Source organism: Delphinapterus leucas, chromosome 6, assembly GCF_059928025.1.
Source record: "Delphinapterus leucas isolate spDelLeu-1000000601 "Yukka" chromosome 6, BTC_Dleu_Yukka2, whole genome shotgun sequence".
Lineage (NCBI taxonomy): Eukaryota > Metazoa > Chordata > Mammalia > Artiodactyla > Monodontidae > Delphinapterus > Delphinapterus leucas.
The window spans coordinates 50,296,444-50,316,147 of record NC_143134.1 but is presented as its reverse complement, the minus strand read 5'-3'; the positions used below and the strand labels follow the sequence as shown (position 1 = coordinate 50,316,147).

Sequence of the window (19,704 nt, the reverse complement as noted above, 5' to 3'; positions counted from 1 at the left end):
TACCTGAATAGTTTGGTGCCACTGCCTCCATCTACGTACTAAGGAGCCTGCAGTTTTACCCACCACCGCTTTTATACCATAAATGTAGATGATAACACAGTGTAAAAGGCAAATAACATCTTAGTATTATAAAACTAGCTTTGACCACATGGATATCCTGAAAGGATCTCAGAATCCCCAGGGATCCACGGACCAAGGGATCATGGACATATCCAACCTAAGATTTCATTTGAGACAACTACTGTCCTCTGATTTTAAAATCAAATGATCCCTAACGCATTAAGCAGACATTGCTTTATTTAAACTCATTTTTATTTTTAGTCTGTACAACCTCTCAGAGAATCCAATCAACCAAAAGGTATTAAATGAGTGATTTCCGAACACCTACTATATATGAGCTAAGTATTAGGTGATTTATTTAAAGAAAAAGATTCCTGTTTATGGGAACTTAGCTCCAAGTCTTTAAAACTGTGAGGCAGAGGCAAAAAGAACATGATTTTTCACTGTGGTTATGCATAATAAAAAGTCTCAAAGATCAGTACCTGGCAATGAGAATAATACTGAATGACTTAACAAAACAATCTTTTTTTCTTGTCACTCATTATTCCAAAAGGCAAACAAGGCAGCATTTTTTACTACTAGATACATTGAAATATTTACCAGGTTCATTCAGATGTTCCCTCCCAGGAAGCTGCTCAGCATTAATGTCCCCTAAATCACCAGTTTTGGAATCAATGGTTGCCTGAGAGAGTTCTCTTTCAAAAGCCTTGATTTCTTCAGCACTTGCTGTCCGATCCTCTGATTCTGTAAACACTCTAATAATACCATCACTATAAGGAAACAGAAAGTGATTTTAAGTCACTGCCACAGTAGGTTAACATTATCACACTTCAATGATCCAAAGCAAAAATAATCTGTATTTGTGAATACGAGAAATGTTACTATGTATTTATTGCTGAGTGTAGAACTATGCCGATTTCAGCACACTACCCTCTATTACTTTCTAAAGCAATGGAAAGGGTGGAAAAAGACTATTTAAGGAAAAAGTTACTGGCAAAGAACAAAGAAATATATATTTAACACAATTTTCAATTCCAAATTAAATATTCACCATCATAAAAATCTACAGACATAGCATACACTTTTAAAATGAATATTACACACATAGGTATTATGGTATAAAGAAGGGTAGTAAACTGTTTAACTTATAAAGGGCTCAAATACCCAGGATAGGGCTTAGAAAATACTAGATGCTTGATATCCATTCATTAGAAACGCATGGAGCCTGTCCTTACTATGCCATTAACTAGCAATGTAACCCGAATCAAGAAAAATCAGCTTCACCTCTGGACTAGATGACAGTCCCAGCCTCTATTTTCAGAAAAATGACTTCATTTCCATAATTTCTCTTTGTGAAATTTTGGGGTAGGGGAGACAAGTTAGCCCCTTTCAGCTGTACTAATCCTACCCAACTCTGCAGAAAAACTTTCTTACTTAACCTTCTACTAACAGCAGTGTTACCCCTTTGTTTATTTTTCTTCAACTTTAAATGACTTTAGGGTGAAAATAACTAAACCAACAAATCAACCTCTGGCCCAGCCGAGGAGTAAAATACATCCGCTTTATTAGACACTGTATCCCTTATGGCTGTCGCCCTTTTTCCTCTTGCCTTCAGTGCCACAGTAGTCTACAATCCTTTCCCTCATCCACTTCTTCAAAAATCTCTTTATCTGTCTCCTCTCATTTACCTTTTTCTATCATTTTGTATGAAAATGTGATGTCAAAAAAGTCACTGCTAACATCTTTCAAAGCAAATCCAAAAGCTTTCCTAACTTTCCATTCCTTAACCCCTCATGTACTTATTGACACTGATCACAATCTCCCTCCAAAATCTCTTTTCCGTCTCTGAATTTCAACATCTGGATTGCTTTTTGTTTAGGCTACTGGCTTCTCTTTTTCTACCCACAGTGTATCACAAGTTCAGTCTTTAGTTCTGTTCCTCCCCTTCTATGTTTCTTCCCTCAGAGAAAGATGCCTTATTGCTTGACTCTGGAAGTTCTGTGCCAATCTTGATCTTCAGTCTCAGTTGCTACACTAGGACCCAGTCCAAATGCCCATGACCAATCTGCATGAGTGTGGCTTATCACCACTTGGATCCCAGGAAGTTATCACCTTCTTCACCAAACCAATTCTCACTCTTGTCCATTTTTATTAATGTGGACTTCTAATCATCCAAAGTTTGAAACTGTATCCTTTTCTGACACGCCCCCTTCTGATCATTTTCCCTCTGCATTATCTCATTTTCCGGTCTTTTATCCATTAGCACTGCAGGGTGAATATTTCATAACTTTACACCTACTACTGCAATTGCTTACCAACTTGGTTTCCTGCCCATTGTCACCACTAGTTAAATCTAACCTACGTATTTAATAACTCATAAGTTCTGCTTTAATCACAGCACTTCTTGCTCAAGAGCTACAACCCTTTACCCCAAGCACTGAATCTAACAAATGCTGGGCATTCCAGGTTCTCCATAATTAAGCCCCACGCTACCATCTTCCCCTGTCATCCACTGTTCCCCAGCATTGTTCCTCCACCATTTTCCTTCATTATCTTTCAAAACCCAATTCAAATTTCTTCTTCTCCAGAAAGTTTGCCCACACCAATCTCTAACTTCTCTAATTTCATGTTTCAACTGCAGAACTTACAGTGCAATACTATTGTAATATATCATGTATCATTAGTGCAAAAGCTGTTATACCTACTACTGTTTTGTTTAGTAACACAAATGTGCCTGTGGTCTCCCCAATTCACCTGAAATTCCTATGGCTTATCTCTGTGCACTCTAACACCTACCTAAGGCCTAGACACATATTACTAATTGATTGACTAGAACATAAGTACCTCGCACCAACCACAATGTCACCATTGTCTAGCACACAGCAGCACCATATAGACTGAGCTGGAAGTCGGATTGTTTGAGCACATTCCCCATGTTTCCAGATTCTCAGAGATCTGTCTTCTGCTGTTGTCACAAAATCTAAAATTAATGAATACAGGAAAAATTAGTTTGAATATATAAAATTAAGTACACTTATATATACCACCTCCTAAATAGGCATACTGATTTTTAAACCCCGAAGTATTTATAAATTATAGCTTTAAATTTTATGTATTTGTCACTTATACAATATACAACTTCAAAGAATCACATTTTTATATATTTAACATCTTACACACTACACTTTATACCAATAAATTATAAGAAGTCTTTCCTCAGATGCCCAAGAACTTTTTTTTTTTTTTTTTTTGCGGTACGTGGGCCTCTCACTGCTGTGGCCTCTCCCGTTGCGGAGCACAGGCTCCGGACACGCAGGCTCAGCGGCCATGGCTCACGGGCCAAGCCGCTCTGTGGCATGTGGGATCTTCCCGGACCAGGGCACGAACCCGTGTCCCCTGCATCGGCAGGCGGACTCTCAACCACTGCGCCACCAGGGAACCCGCCCAAGAACTTTTTACAACACACCATCATGTCTGAATTAATATAAAGATGATCATACAGTTTCCTCCTTTAGGAAAAAGATACTTATGAAATAAAGTTACTAAATTACTCAAGTTACAGTTAGTAAATTGATTTAAATCATTAGCCCTCCGCCCCCCACCTCAAGATGGAATAGAACAATGCTCAATACAAAATTTAAAATATGTAGTATAAGACAGTCTTACCTTTACAATTTGGAAAGACAGATATGCTATAAATATAATTTGTATGACCATAAAATACTTCAAGACACTCGCCAGTGATTTGCCACCTTCTAATACTAGCATCATTTGCACAGGAGAGAAATTCTGTTTCACTCAAAATTGCCAAGCCTCTTACACAGTCTTCATGCCCTGTATTAAAAGAAAAAAGAACACGATAAATCAATAAAAATGGATCATTTGGTTGATGGCTCTATGTATTTTATTAACATTATAAAACACATACCAGTGAATATTAAAAACTGATTTTCAAGTTAGAGAAATACTTTTTTTTTTTCCAGTAGGAAAACCTGATAGCCAAAATTTGTATTGTAGGCTTGGCAGTATTTTTTATCACCAGTCTTGGGAAGTTCTATATTTACCATATCTTCTCTAAATTATTTCTTAAAAATTTCTTAAACCCCTCCAGAAATAAGTTTCTGATCCCCACAATTTTTTTTAAAGGAAATCCTTTATTTATTGATTGATTGATTGGCTTCACGGCATGCGGGATCTTAGTTCCCGACCAGGGATCAAACACGTGCCCCCTGAAGTGGAAGCTCGGAGTCTTAACCACCGGACCACCAGCGAAGTCCTCCAATTTTTACTTGACAATTCATTTCAACTTTTCTTCCCCAATAACAAGAGTAATTTATAACATACACAATATTAAAATATAAACAGATATATAACAAAGAGTAAATATCCCCTAAATTTCTCACCACATAATACTGAGATTAATATTTATAAAGCACCAAGAAAAGAAAAACTAAGATTACAAAAAAGATTTCAATTATTTAAGAGTTTGAAATAAAATATCATAGAAAAGTAAACTTTATTAAAATGTGAAATAGGTTGAGAGAGATTAATTTATCTAAAACCACACAATCAGTGGCAGAGCTAAAGCAAGAATTCAAGTTTCCTGCCTCCTATTCCTGCCTCTTTCGATTCAAGCAAAACATAAATATAAAGCCAAACATTGTTGCTTTACCAAGGGAAATATTTCATAATTTATATAAATGCAGGCATTAAAATGATAAAATAAAAATTAATGACTACTGATTTTTTAAAAGGGCAAGAATTTATGGAATGAAAACTTCTTGTGTTATGTTGATTGTATATATATATATACATGTGTGTGTATTTATTCCTCTCATCAAAGGATATTAAATGTTTTTAAAAACTTGATAAGATTCCATTTTTTTCAATATTAATTGAGGCATTGTAGATGCCACTACAATTTTTTTTAAAAGACAAAACATTCTCAGAAGTTTGTGATCTAATAAAGGAGACCAGAAGTCAAAACCTTTCCCATGCTCAGTATTTCCTATGCTGATTCAGATTATCTATAACAGATTAATAAAAACTTAACACATATGTTGTATGTATGGAAGCAGAAACAAAGGGATGTTTAGTTACAACTCATTGTCTACTTTCCACCTACAGATAGTTTTATCTGCACAAAGGGACTTCTTGAAGTATTATCCAGGATGCTGATCAACTTTTAAGGAATAAATAAAAGCAAGAAAAAACAAACAAACAAAATCATACCAAAAATGTTAAGTGCCCCACAAATAAATTATCAGTTCTAATATTAGACAGCAGATGCCTCGTTTTAGGAGTTATTTAATAGCTGAGGTTTTAAAAGACTACCCACCTGAAACCACAACATAAACAAAGCCTGAAAGTTGTTATTATTAAACAATGTACTTCAATATTAATAAAAGCACGACTGATGTTTTCCTCATATATGAAGATAACACTACTGACCCACCCTCAATAAGACTTATGCTTGGAAGTTTCAGGCTGAACTTGTTCAAATGACAACCAAAACATAACTGAGTACCAAAAATTACATATATAAAATACACAGAAGCACATACCCATATTGTAGCTATTTATTAGTCCATATCTGGTTGTTTTATGAGAGGTCTCAGTACATATTTTAAAAAGATATTACCGGGCTTCCCTGGTTGCGCAGTGGTTAAGAATCCGCCTGCCAATGCAGGGGACACGGGTTCGAGCCCTGGTCCGGGAAGACTCCACATGCCGCGGAACAACTAAGCCCGTGAACCACAACGACTGAGCCTGCGCTCTAGAGCCCGTGAGCCACAACTACTGAAGCCCGCGCACCTAGAAGCCTGTGCACCGCAACGAAGACCCAACACAGCCAAAAATAAATAAATAATTCAAAAAAAAAAAAAAAAACATATTATATATTAACTGTCAGAAAATTTACATTCACCCAAGTTAAATGGCTCAAATACACTGATGTTTTTCAAATACCACTTTAAAACTTCTAAATTTTTGAAAAAAATCACCTGTGCAAATAGGAAGCAAAAAGATTACAAAAGCTGTCTACTCTGATCTTACCAGAAAAAGTCCTCTCGCATCTTCCAGCCTTCCAAAGTTTAATAGTCTTGTCTGCTGATCCAGTTAACATTAAGCCCTGCTCAGGTAATATCTTTACTGCCCATACTGCAGCTGTATGACCCTGTGAGAAAAATGGGTATTAAGTTAAATTGCCACAGAATCATCATCTTTAATTATTTTCTCGAATATTCACATAGAACTACTGTACCTGTAAGGTCATCATGCATTTGTCATTCAGCCAGACTTTAGCAGTAGTGTCCCATGAGCCACTAAGTAATGTCCCAAATTTTCCAGATGAAAGACTACAAACTAAAGGGGAAAAAGGCATTAATTAACACATTTTCATAGAGAAAAATGCTCAACCTTGCTAGTTATTAAAACACTACAATTTTAAAAACACTTTATGAAGTGACAGTATTAGCTAATTAAGGCTCAACTCAATGGAAATGCAGAAGAGTGCAGCGGTCAAGAGCACAGACTCTGGTGCCAGGCTGAGTGGGTCCAAGTCCTAGCTATACCACTTAGAAGCTGTCTGACCTCAGGGATATTACTTAACATCAGATTCCTAGACTGTAAAATGAGGGAGCAGGATTAAGTGGGCTGCACAATCCCTTCCAGTTCTAAGAAACTACACAGGAAAATAATGCAAATGATTTTCAAACACTATTTACATAGTTATTTAGGGTCACTTTAGTTAACATGACAGAAAAAACTAGAGTCAAGCTGACTCATTTCATTACTCAACAGTAGTGAAATGGTTAATTAAATGCCTTATGATCTTGATGTAACACTGTACAAGCTAAAAATTATAAGTATGAAAAATTATCTAAAAACATGGAAACAAAAAAGACAGAGTTCTGATTAAAAATGGCAGATTATCCACAGTAATGCTATAAATGGTATTAATCTACAAGGACAAAGAAAACAGAAAACAACATAACTGACTTAGCAAAATGGAGGAGGTTACACAGAAAGCGATTAGAAGCAGAGTAACTGGCCCCACAAAACTGAGACTAAGTATCCAGCCACTAGGTTCCATAGAGGATGGGGCTAAGCAGAGGACCTGAAAAATGAGAACAGTGATTCAAAGGCTGCACACAACAGAGTGAAACACTAGACCTCTCCTCTCAGCCTACAGTGTCAGGAAAGTACATCCTTATCCACTGCAGGAAGGAGACTGGAGGTTTATTCTCTGGAGGAACTGAAGCAGAGTTTCTAGACTCTGGTCACCAGGCATAATAAAGGGCTGGAATAAGGAACCCTAAGAAACACAAGGGGAATAAGTAGAAAGTCTCCATCCTGAAATGTGGTACCTACAGTCCCCCTGCTCCCACAATATCCGCAGCCAGGCATACATCCCACTCCACCTAAGTAAGAGGCAGGAGGACTCTTTTCTAGAGGACTGAATAATGTTAAAGAACTCCAGATGCAGACATTCGAGAGGGTTTCCATCTAAAAAGTCAGACCATCAGATCACCCTCTAACGAAGCCCACCAACCATCAAGCTCCACCTACACGAAAGAGAAAAACCAAAACAAAGAAACAGAAAAATAAGGGGGAAGGGGTTTGGGGGACCCATAAGAAAAATTCAATTTCAGGAAGCAGAAGAAAAATCTTCAATACAGTATTATTTGCAAACAGATATTATATAAAAAAAGAACTAATGAGAGAACAAGAAAACTAAATGCTAAAAATAGAAGAACCAAACTGAAAAAATAATTTAAAAAACTAGGGGGAGAAAAGTCTCCTGAGAATTAGACCCAAAAGGCAAATATATGAAAAATAGGAAAGGATAATTAAGAAAGTTAGAAAGTAATTTCAAAATGTCCAACATCTAACAGGGATTCCAGAGATAATTGCGGAGGGGGAGGAGAAAGATGAGGCAAAGAACACAGAAATAGTACAAGAAAGATTCCTAAAAATGAAGGTCATGATATCTAGATTGAATGAACCCACAAAAGTGCCCAATGAAAGGCACTTTGAGAAACAGAGATAGACATGCATTGTGAAATTTTATAACATTAGAAATAGAGAAGACTCCAAAAGTTTGGGAGGGGACCAGAAAAGTGATGCTATTTTGATTCCCCATCTTTTCTATGGGACAAACTTCTAAATAACGTTATACATTAAAAGACAATGGAGCAATGCCTTCAAAATTCTGAGGTTCAATGGTTTTAACACAGGATTCTATGTCTAGCCAAAAAATCAAATATTCAATAAGACTAGAATAAAGCTATTTTCCAATATGCAAATACAATATATTTAACCCCCATGTCACAGCTTTCTTAGGAAGCTGCAACAGCTGTATTACACTAAAATGAAAGAGTAAGTTAAGAATGACAAAACACGGGATCTAGGAAATAGGGAAATCCAGGATGACATTAGCCCAGGTAGTACCAATCCAACAAAAGGCTAGAAGGTTACAAGAGGAAGTTTCCAGGAAATACATGGAACATATAAATATTTTAACGTGTGGGGTAGCCATTAGTTATATTCATCAAATATTTTCTGCTCTTCACCCTCTAAGCAAATGGTAAGACTGAACTCCCCAGTTCCTTTGGCTTTAGGTATGCTACATGACTTGTTCTGGCATTGAAAAATGAGCAGAAATAATGTTACTTTCAGGTGGAAGCTTTAAGGATAGGTGCACAATGAAGCCATGCTCCCTCCCCACTACTCCAATCTCTGTGAAAGCACATGCTGCAGTGAAACTTCTGTCATCCGGATCCCACAAGGAGTAGAGCCCCCTGCTGCACTGGATCTATAAGAAGCAAAGCAAACTTATTGCATTAAGCCACTGTGATTCTGGAGTTGTCTGTTACCACAACGTCACCTAGCCTACCGGACCGATTCAGAATTAGTAGCAAAAGTGAGGCACTGCTGAAGCAAAAAGCTGAAATATATGGTAGTGGCTTAACAGGCAGGTAATGAGGAGACTATTACCACAGAATAGAAGGCTGGTGCTCCTTATCGTGTAGTAAGGAACATTTGATAAAGCTGTTACCGGCAATAACTCAGGACATGACAAACTTGTAGTCTAAAGAAAGAGGTTGGAAAACAGGACTTCAGTAATGGGTGTCGCTTACTATTGGCCACATTTGGCTAGGTACTAAAAGAATGGAATGAGATCAAGAACTGGCTGGTTCCCAGCCAGAAACGAAGAGTCCAAACTTAGGGATTTGCAGAGGTGGAAGAGCCAATTGCTTCTCAAGCCCAAATGAAAAATGTAAACCTGAGAAGTCCTTTCAGCAGCAAAGGACAACTGAAACCCAGCCATGCAACAGGAACAAATCAAAAACATGGCCATCCATCCTGCACAGCGCCAAAACTTCCAAATGGATTTAAAGCATTTTCAAAGCAAAGAAAATTAAGGTTGTTGCCCTGAAAATAAATGCTTTCACCTGGGAAAACAGCTCAGGGAAAAGAACCTAAAGGTTCAGCTTTCCAACTAACGTCTGAAAGGCACAAGGTTTCAGTAGCTAAATCTGAAGAGGCACACAGGGAAAGAAAGGAGAGATGGGGAGTAATACAGCAAATCTAGACTACAGCTGAGGTATGACTGCTGACAAAGAGATCTGACTGGAAATCAAACAGGTAAAAAACATAAGTTTTTCAGAGAGTTATGCTGCCAATAACTAAAAATGTCCGTGACTGTTCAAGACTTAACACGACCCTTGTGCACCTAGCTCCCACAAGCAGAAAGCAAGTTGAAAAAGTTGGTAGTCCCCAAGGAGGGTCAATGTGACCAAGGAGAATAACAGAAAAGAATCCCAGAGGGTTAAAGGGGAGCCATGAAGAACAATGGATTGGGAAACCCCTTTTGGAGACCAGAGGGAACTGATCACAAAAACCTATCACTCTCAGAGTAGGGGGTCCTTGAAACAGCCACCCATCCGAATTTCAGATGACTACAGATTAGAAACTGCTGTCTTGCATTGCTCCCTTTTCTGAATGGGGGTGCTTCCTCTGACTACCCTCAATATTCCACAGCTGTATACTGAGTGAATGGGTGACAGATAACTTGTGTTTTTTGGTCCAAGGATCTCCAAATTTAAGAGGAACTATGTCTGGACCTGATGTAGAAACACCTGAGCATCATTTCCCTGATATTTAGAATACTATGTATCATCCAGAAATTCTTAATTTTGAACTTGATGCTGCAACTGGATGGGACTTTTGGCTTGTCTGACATTGAGAGAGAAGTGGGTATATTTTGCCTGCAGAAGAGACAGCAAGCTGAATAACTAGTGACCAGAGGCAAACTGTGGTAGCTCTCTTTTTGGGCCCTGGCACTTGCCCCGAAGTGTGGGATGGCACTTTCCTCCTCCATTACCTAAAACCGCAACTTGTAATGTAACTGGAAAGTGTTATACATATATACTGACTAAAAAACAGTACCACTCTACCATTTAGAAAATAAAATTTGGGCTAGAAAGGTAACAGAAAAATGACATGACATAAGGATGTCAATCATTAATTTCTTTATCTCCTACTCACTAACGTGGTATGTTTTAAATTTAAAAAAGAAAGAAAGAAAGGAAAGAAGGGAGGAAGGGAGGGAGGGAGGGAGGAAGGAAGGAAGAAATGACATTTGGCCTCAAACCATCAAGTAACTTAACAAAATAACAAAAGATGACCTTATGATAAAGTAGAAACAAACCAGGCAGAAAAAATACTCTAAAATGTGAAGCAGTATTTTTACTGCACAGGTTTCTATGAGAAACACCTTAAAAAAAATCAAGTTAGGGCTTCCCTGGTGGCGCAGTGGTTGAGAGTCCGCCTGCCGATGCGGGGGACACGGGTTCGTGCCCCGGTCTGGGAGGATCCCACATGCCGTGGAGCGGCTGGGCCCGTGAGCCATGGCCGCTGAGCCTGCGTGTCTGGAGCCTGTGCTCCGCCACAGGAGAGGCCACAACGGTGAGAGGCCCGCGTGCCGCAAAAAAAAAAAAAAAAATCAAGATAAGTATGATTACATAAACTTTTGCATTACAAAAAGAAAAACAAGAACATATATAAAGTTAAAAAAAGATAATGAAATGAAAAAATATTTGTAACTTGTATCAAAGGATTAAAAACTCTAACTTATAAAGGACTTTTAAAATGGCCAATAACCCCACATTATATGGACAAGAATATAGTTCTCAGGAAAAAAATGCCAACAGCCCTTCTGTATATGAAAAAATGACCCCTCCATAATGAGAGATGAAAATTGGCCCATACTAAAATATCATTTTTCACTTATTTTGGCAACAATCTGAAAGTCTGACAACATACTTTGTTGATAAGGGAAATACGGACATATATACTGCTGCTGGAAATGCAAAAAAAGTTTTAACACCTAATGTGGGGATTTGGCAATAACAAAGTTAAATATGCATTTACCCCTTGATCCAGAACTAGATATCATACCTAAGTTACACTCACAAAAGAACAAAATGACATATGCACAAAGACACTTGCACTAGCAAAAATCTGGAAACTTAGATATCCATCAATAGGGGACTGGCTAAATAGGTTAAAATAGCTATAGTACAGCTACACAATGAAATACAATGCCATAGTAAAAATGAATGATGATTTCTATATACTGCAATGAAGTAATCCGTAGAACAGTATTATCAAGCAAAAGTAGCCAGGGCAGAAAACTGCAGTAAGATACCTTCTATCTAAGAAAGGGGCAACATAAATATACATACATATTTGCTAATTTTTTTTTCAGAAAGAACAAAGTTAATAAACAATTAGTTACTTATAAGGATGGCGGGAGAAGGCAATACAGACAGAATCCAGATTTCTCTGAATGCACCATGTTGAATAGTTTTTTCTTTGCAACTATGTATGTTTTATATAATTACAAAACAAAATTAAGTTAAAAAAAAAATCCTGGTGAGCACCACTACAACTCAAATTGAGGTTTCTAAATACTATCTCCCACTAAAAGAAAAACATAAAGCTTCTTGGCAAAATGGCTGATTTCAGGTCTAGAACATTTTGTACTACCAAAAGCAAGGAAGACTTCTGAAGGTCTTATCAAGAGGCCACAGGAAACAATTTTTAAAAGAGGTTTCCAATCAAATATGGGACAATTTGAGAATCAAAAAAGGAAAAAAATAAAGATGTTAGGGAATCAACTCATTTTGAAACCCAGTAAAAGAGGTGAGAGAAGGGGCAAGAAAAGTGCTTATTCTGTCTTCTCTGTGTGTCTCACACGGTAACCAAAGAGTTGATGTGGAAAGTTCTTTACAGAAAAATGCTAGCTATTAAATCCAAAAATAATGGTAGAATTAGAGTATAATTTGCAAATTTTAATGAAATACTGGATCTATGCAATGATCATCAGTAGATGTTAAAGACTTATTTTCAAAGGCTGATGGGAATTTTATAAAGAATGGATGAATCTGGGCTTCCCTGGTGGCGCAGTGGTTGAGAGTCTGCCTGCCGATGCAGGGGACACGGGTTCGTGCCCCAGTCCGGGAAGATCCCACATGCCGCGGAGCGGCTGGGCCCGTGAGCCATGGCCACTGAGCCTGCATGTCCGGTGCCTGTGCTCCGCAACGGGAGAGGCCACAACAGTGAGGGGCCCGCGTACCGCAAAAAAAGAATGGATGAATCTTAACATCATGAAAAGAAATATTACATGCCTCCTGTTGTGCTACAACAGAAAGTATAAAATTCTTGCTCAAAACTTGAATCTGAATCTGATCAAGCTTCTAGATCTAATAGCTTACAAGACTACGGGACTGAGGAACATGAGGCTAGAGAAATGAGGCTTTAACCAGCAGAGTTCAGATTACAGGAAATTCTACAGGTAAAATAAGCTGGTTTCAAATAGAGAGGGGATTTAAAAAAAGAAAGAAACCAGTAGATCGAAAGACAAGTGGACCTTTGGGTCACAATTCAAACAAACTGTAAAAAGAAACATTTGAGACAACCGGGTAAATTTGAACATTCACTGGATATTTGGTAACGAGAAATTAGGTTTTGTTTTGTTTTAGGTGTGATAATGATATTGTTTTTAAAAAAGAGAGAGGGACTTCCCTGGTGGCGCAGTGGTTAAGAAGCCGCCTGCCAGTGGAGGGAACATGGGTTCGAGCCCTGGTCTGTGAAGATCCCACATGCCGTGGAGCAACTAAGCCTGTGTGCAACAACTACGGAGCCTGCGTTCTAGAGCCCGCGAGCCACAACTACTGAGCCCACGTGCCACAACTACTGAAGCCCATGCGCCTAGAGCCTGTTGTCTGCAACAAGAGAAGCCACCACAATGAGAAGCCCGCGCACCCCAACAAAGAGTAGCTCCCGCTCGCCGCAACTAGAAACAGCCCGCACACAGCAATGAAGACCCAACGCAGCCAAAAATTAATTAGTTAAAAAAAAAAGAGAATCCTTATCTTTTTGAGGGGTCAGCAAACTGTGGCCTGTAGGCCATCTGTTTTTGTACAGTGCACAAACTAAGAATGGTTTTTATATTTTCAAGTGGTTGAGAGAAAAAAAAAGGTACTTCCTGACATGTGAAAATTTTGACATTCAAATTTCAGTGTCCATAAATAAAGGTTTATTGAAACACAGACATGTTCACTCATTTATTGTCAGTGGCTGCTTTTGCACACAATGGCAGAGCTGAGCAGTTGTGAAAGTGACTGTATGGCCTGCATAGCCTAAAATATTTACTACCTGGCCCTTTACAGAAAGTTTGCCAAACCCTACTGTAGTGCTATATATTGAAGTATTTACAAATGACAGAGTATATTGGAAATTTCCTTTAAAATAATATTTTGGAAGAAGCAGAAGATGAAGCAAGATAGGCCTTGTGTTGATAATCCTTGAAGCTATGTAAATACATGAGTAGAAAAGATCATTACACTATTCTCTTTTATGTTTGTTTATATATAACTTATTATAAAATACTATGTCTCTACTTTTGTATACATTTGAAGATTTCCTTCAAAAAGTTTAAAAAAATCTGTATCACCCTGTATTGAAGATTTCCCATACCTACACACAAAACATTTTACAAACTCCTTAAAGAAATTAAGTTTAGAGTGCTTATGGGCCATACTATTTGCTTACAGATGTCCCAAACTATTCCAGATACATAAAAAAAAAGTAGTACACATACTGCATTGATTAAGCATACCATTTTATAACAAAGAGCTGTTAAGCAAACACAAATCCAGGAATATAAAAGAATCAGAAATACAAATCACAGAAAATGCTGTTCAAAAGTATTAAATACTCTCAAATAATGATACCAGAACCCTAAATACATTCCTTCTGGGGCTTTCATTTGCTGCATAAATACAGACATAACAGCCCAAAGATAAAGAAGTGCTCTCAGTTTTCCTGAGTAAATGAATTTCTTGCACAAGATAGCTGAAAAACCAAAATTACAAAGTATATAAAACCATAATCTTTTCCTTTTTACATATGTAATCATGTCAACCATTACTGATGACAATAAGTCTGTAACAGAGAATTTGCAGAACAATGATGATCCAAAAGGTTTTCACTATTAAGCCATAGCTATAGGTAAAAAATAATAATAATAAAAACTAGGGGGCTTCCCTGGCGGCTCAGTGGTTGAGAGTCTGCCTGCCGATGCAGGGGACACGGGTTCGTGCCCCGGTCTGGGAGGATCCCACATGCCGCGGAGCGGCTAGGCCCGTGAACCATGGCTGCTGAGCTTGCGCGCCTGGAGCCTGTGCTCCGCAACAGGAGAGGCCACAACAGTGAGAGGCCTGCGTACCACAAAAAAAAAAAAAAAAAAAACTAGGGAAAGCAGATATAAGAATTTTATCTTCAAAAGGATAAAACTTATTCAAACAGAAAAATACCAAAGCATTATACTCACCAGTATTTTTGTGACCTTTTAGTACATAAAGTGGTGCTGGACTCTCCAGTGAGAAAATGCAAATATTGTGGTCATTTCCTCCAGTGGCGATTAGTCCATGAGGGTACATGTCACTTGAAGGTATGATGCATACACAAGAGACAAAATTGGAGTGGCCGCTCATACAGTGCATTTCTGTAAAGCCCCTGTTAGGACTGGAAAGACATGATAATTAATAAGATATACATTTGTCCTCTGACTTAGCCTAGGATAGACGTTGTCAAAGTACTCATTTTCTTTTAGTATCTAGGTTGAACTTTATATACCACTTTAAGAATCTATTGTTTTAAATTAAATATTAAATACCTAATTTGTCTTAGCTACTACAGAGGCTTAATCAGATTAGGAGAAGTTTAATTAGTGTTTCACTGTTAAGAGTATGTTAATTAACAGAAAGAACAAGGAAGGAAAGGAAAGGAGACAAATATCATAAGTGGTTTTTTTTTTCCTCCATCTGCATTTCTACTTATCAGTGATTGTTACCTTAAGAAATCCCTGGTGAAGTGAAACATTCATGCAATTAGGATAATGGAATCTACTATCAATAAGCCGTAAACACATTGAGGACATTTGCACACTCTGAAACTTTAACTCAGTACTCATTAGTATAGCATGTGTATCTAAATAGCTAGACTATCAATCACTTTCAATATGCAAACTAAAGGAACTAATACAGGGACATACAAATGACTGCTCCAGGGACACAGCATATTAATAACTGCCTGGGAATTAGAATGATTACCAATTTGTTATACACATCCTTCACTTAGCACCACTCCCTTACATAACAGGTCAAACAACAGATTATGATACACTATATGTGGAAGGCAGTAAGTTAGCTGTAGAGGGGGATAAAAGAATTATATCCCTGATTCAAGCTAAATCAAGGAGTTTGTGATCTAGCTGAAGGAGATAAAACAACTGTACATAAAAGGGAAGACTCCCAGATAAAGACTGTACACATGCTCATCTATATTCACTCCTTTCTCAAACACCACTACAATATGTATAATGTATATTTTATATCTATCTATCCATCTATGTATATTTTAAGAAAGGCATAAACCCACAAGGCCAGAGAGAATAAGAAAAAAAAGAACAGAAATATAACTGAATACTGAAAGCTGACAGAAAAGTAGTAAAGGCCTTAGGATACTTGAAAAAAATGAGTTCTAAGCAGGCATGAGGGAAAGTAAGAGGCCCAATTTACCAACGAATCTGCAGAAGGCTCAAGAATTAGCAGCACTATGTATCTCTAGGAAATGGGAACAAAAAACTAGAATTAGGAAGACTAGTTGAAAGTCTTTGGACTCAGACAGAGAATCATATCAAAAAATCTTCAAAGGAAGGTATTTGGTAGTAGCTAGTTTTAACTTGTTTACTTTATTTTGGTGGTGTTGTTTTTTAAGTGTCATTTTAGAAACTTTTTTTTTATTTGTATTTTTATTTTTGGTTGAGTTGGGTCTTTGTTGCTGGGCACGGGCTTTCTCTAGTTGCGGAGAGCGGGGGCTACTCTTCGTGGCGGTACGCAGTCTTCTCATTGCGATGGCTTCTCTTGTTGCAGAGCACGGGCTCTAGGCGTGCGGGCTTCAGTAGTTGCGGCTCGCAGGCTCTACAGTGCAGGCTCAGTAGTTGTGGCACACGGGCTTAGTTGCTCCACGGCATGTGGGATCTTCCCAGACCAGGGCTCGAACCCATGTCCCCTGCATTGGCAGGCTGATTCTTAACCACTGTGCCACCAGGGAAGCCCTAGAAACCATTTCATCAATAAGTCCAAAGAAATGTAAAAGATAGGACATGTTTAAAAATCTATATTATATAAACCACTAAATCTACCTAAATGTGTCCCTTAGCACTCCTCAGTACAGATGGATGCTTGTGTGTATCTACCGTAGTGATCTGTGAAGCTCTTAATGGCAGAATCCAGAGCTGGTTCTGCCCAAGTTTGTAGCACAATGTTGTACATGGTAATCATTAAGTACTTCTTGAATCAGTGAAAAAATGCTTTAAGCGTCAAGAAAAAAAAAAAAAGACAGACACTCCAGCCAGACAACTGCCCCTCTTGTACCCAGCAAAAGTCTGAAGTTTTTTCTTTAGAAAAGGTGAAAGTCTTTGGCTGGGGGTAGACACAAGGCACAGTTAATCCTTGGGGTATGAGAAACATGTACATTCACCATAGAGGCCAAGACCACCAAAGTCAAAATCTAGAAGCCAGGCAATCATCCTCTAGGCAGGAGATCAGCCCTATGAAACAGTCCAGCCAGATAACCCTACAGTGAAGCTCATAGCCATGAAGCTCCACGGATACACAGATCTTTCAAGTTTTTTAGTTCTCCACCCTTAATGGAAAGCACAGAATAAGAATTACCAGACATTTGGGGTAAAATAGTGACCAAAACAAACAGGGAGGGGAAATAACCAATTTGGAGGAAACAGACCACTAAGGAGAAGATACCTTTAAAAAAAACTGCATTGCCATTCTTAGGTATAAGATATTGCAACCATGAAACAAAAACATAATTTCACAAAAAGTTAAGGCAACTTCTGAGGAAGTATAGTAGAGAGAGAAAGAAAGAAATTTATAGAGAGAAATTAAAAAGCAATTTAGAAACAAATTCAATATATGAATAAAAAGTTCCAGAAAAGAGGACAGAGAAAATAAGATGATACCAAAGAATTTAAGAAAATGTCCCAGAACTTATGGACATGACTAATGGACATTAAAAGGGACCACACTTAATGAACGTGAAAAATGAATGAATATAGACCACCTCCCAGAAAGAAAAAGTAACAGGTCAAGGATAAGAATGGCTTCAGACTTCTCAACTTTAACACAGTGAATACAGTGGAGCAATGGCTTCAAAATTCTGAAGAAAATTTGGAAACTACAATGCTACAAACATTGAAATTATTATTCAAGTAGCTAGGCAGGCTAAAATCATCTTCCAATTGCAAGGTCTTAATACATTTATTATCACTGCACTGTATTTCAGGAAGCTCCTGGAGGATGTGCTCCAATAAGGTATCAAGGAAGAAAACCAAGAAAGTTAAAGGATGTTGATAATAGAAATCTAAGACAAGAGGTCCAAAAAGGGATTCTTGAGAAGACAGTGAAGGGAGATCCCAGGATCAGCTGTGCACCAGAGGCAGACAGACCAGGTCAAAAAGTTTTCATCATCAGGAAAATGAAACTGTTATATATTCAATGTGTCTAGAGGTCTTGAGAGGAGAGTTAGACAACTAGCAAACAATATGAAGTTGAATTAATGATAAATACATAGAAAATTAAACAAATGAAAACCAAAAATAAGACAATTATTAGCTGTAGGGAGATCATAAAATTGTTGAGGAAAAGTTATCATAGTTTATTCCACAGCTCAGGTGTAGATAGAGTCTGTACAGTCACAAAATACTGATTTAGTCTACATTAAATTAAACTATGTTATAAGGATCAGGACATAGAAAGGATGCATATGTGATACGGGTTGGTAGAGGGTAGAAATGAGAGCTAAATTTTCATATTCCATAATAAGAACTAACAGAAAATGCTAAAACAGAAAACTAAAAGAAATTTTAAATGAAAAGAAATAGTAGTATAGCACTTTATATACAGATACGAAAGCAAAATTCAAAAATAAGCCATTAAAAGACATGAAAATTTTGCCTCCAAGAAAAGGGAATAGTGGGTCGGAGGGTAGGAAGGGAATGGCTCTACTTTCTTAAACTCTGTATAACTACTTGACTAAGGACCCAAGGTGCTGAGTGTTTACATGAGGGAGAAGTCACTCCAGCCTTGGCATGGTCAGGGAAAATTTAACACATGATGCTGAATCTGAAGTTGGCGTCTTTCAAATACGGGTAGTTTTCAAAAGGCAAAGCAATCGTTGGTGACAGACTTGGGAAATCCAGTTTACTCTGAGGTGGGCTTCTAGAGGCTTGAAGCAGTCTGCAACAATGGCATATTGACTGGTTCAGTTCAATGTACAACCAAAAAATGGCATCTCCATTCTGAAGTGCCTTCAGAAGACCCAGAGGCTTTCTGGGTTTTCAGTGGGCTCTCGTGAAAGATGAAATATCTGGTTTAGTCCACCCTAGAATAGAACTATTTTGCCTCCTTGAAACTAAATTAAATCCCCCATCATTACCAGTCCACTCCCACATTATCCACCCCAATTCAGAGCCCTATCAACAATGTACATGAGAAAATAAAAATGTTTACTACTTGGCTCCAAACATTTTACTGCACTTCATTAATTTTATTAGTATACCATGAAATAAATAGAAATTGTCAGGATGTCAGCCTTGAGGACAATTTTTATCACACTAAAGGTACGGCTGAGACACTTGTTAGGACGCCTAAGAGTGACTATGAGATGCTCTACCACAGCACTTGGAAATGAGAGGAAAACAACCTTATCTCACCAATCCCTCACTATGGAGCCCTGTGCCTGGTACAATGCAGGCTCTCAATCAGTGTTAATTGAATACCACATGAATTCTAAAAAACAAAACCAAAAGACAACATGAACTAAGTGAAAAAAAAACCAGTTTTCAAAGAGAGGGTCATTGCAGCTCAAAGTTTGTCAAGTTCCTGTGATCCAGTGATTTAAGCTCCTGTCAACCTACCGCAGTCCTACAATGTAAAAGTTTGAGGATTTAGCTGTTCAACAGAATTCAACTATTACAAGCATCCTTTAGCTACT

General features: G+C 37.9%; 1 protein-coding gene across 3 annotated transcripts in view; it reads right to left on the bottom strand.

The window, feature by feature from the left end:
- Positions 1 to 19,704, bottom strand: part of PLAA (phospholipase A2 activating protein) — a 38,913-nt gene that overhangs the window by 17,114 nt on the left and 2,095 nt on the right. For 2 of the 3 annotated variants that reach the window (XM_022551698.3, XM_089913117.1), the window contains exons 2-7: positions 14,963 to 15,156; positions 6,323 to 6,423; positions 6,115 to 6,235; positions 3,727 to 3,894; positions 2,905 to 3,040; positions 661 to 830 (exon numbers count right to left, since the gene is read on the bottom strand). In XM_022551698.3, the coding sequence (XP_022407406.1) occupies positions 661 to 830; positions 2,905 to 3,040; positions 3,727 to 3,894; positions 6,115 to 6,235; positions 6,323 to 6,423; positions 14,963 to 15,156 (890 nt within the window). The remainder of the gene's footprint in view (positions 1 to 660; positions 831 to 2,904; positions 3,041 to 3,726; positions 3,895 to 6,114; positions 6,236 to 6,322; positions 6,424 to 14,962; positions 15,157 to 19,704) is intronic. The other variant, XM_089913118.1, reaches the window with a different exon arrangement.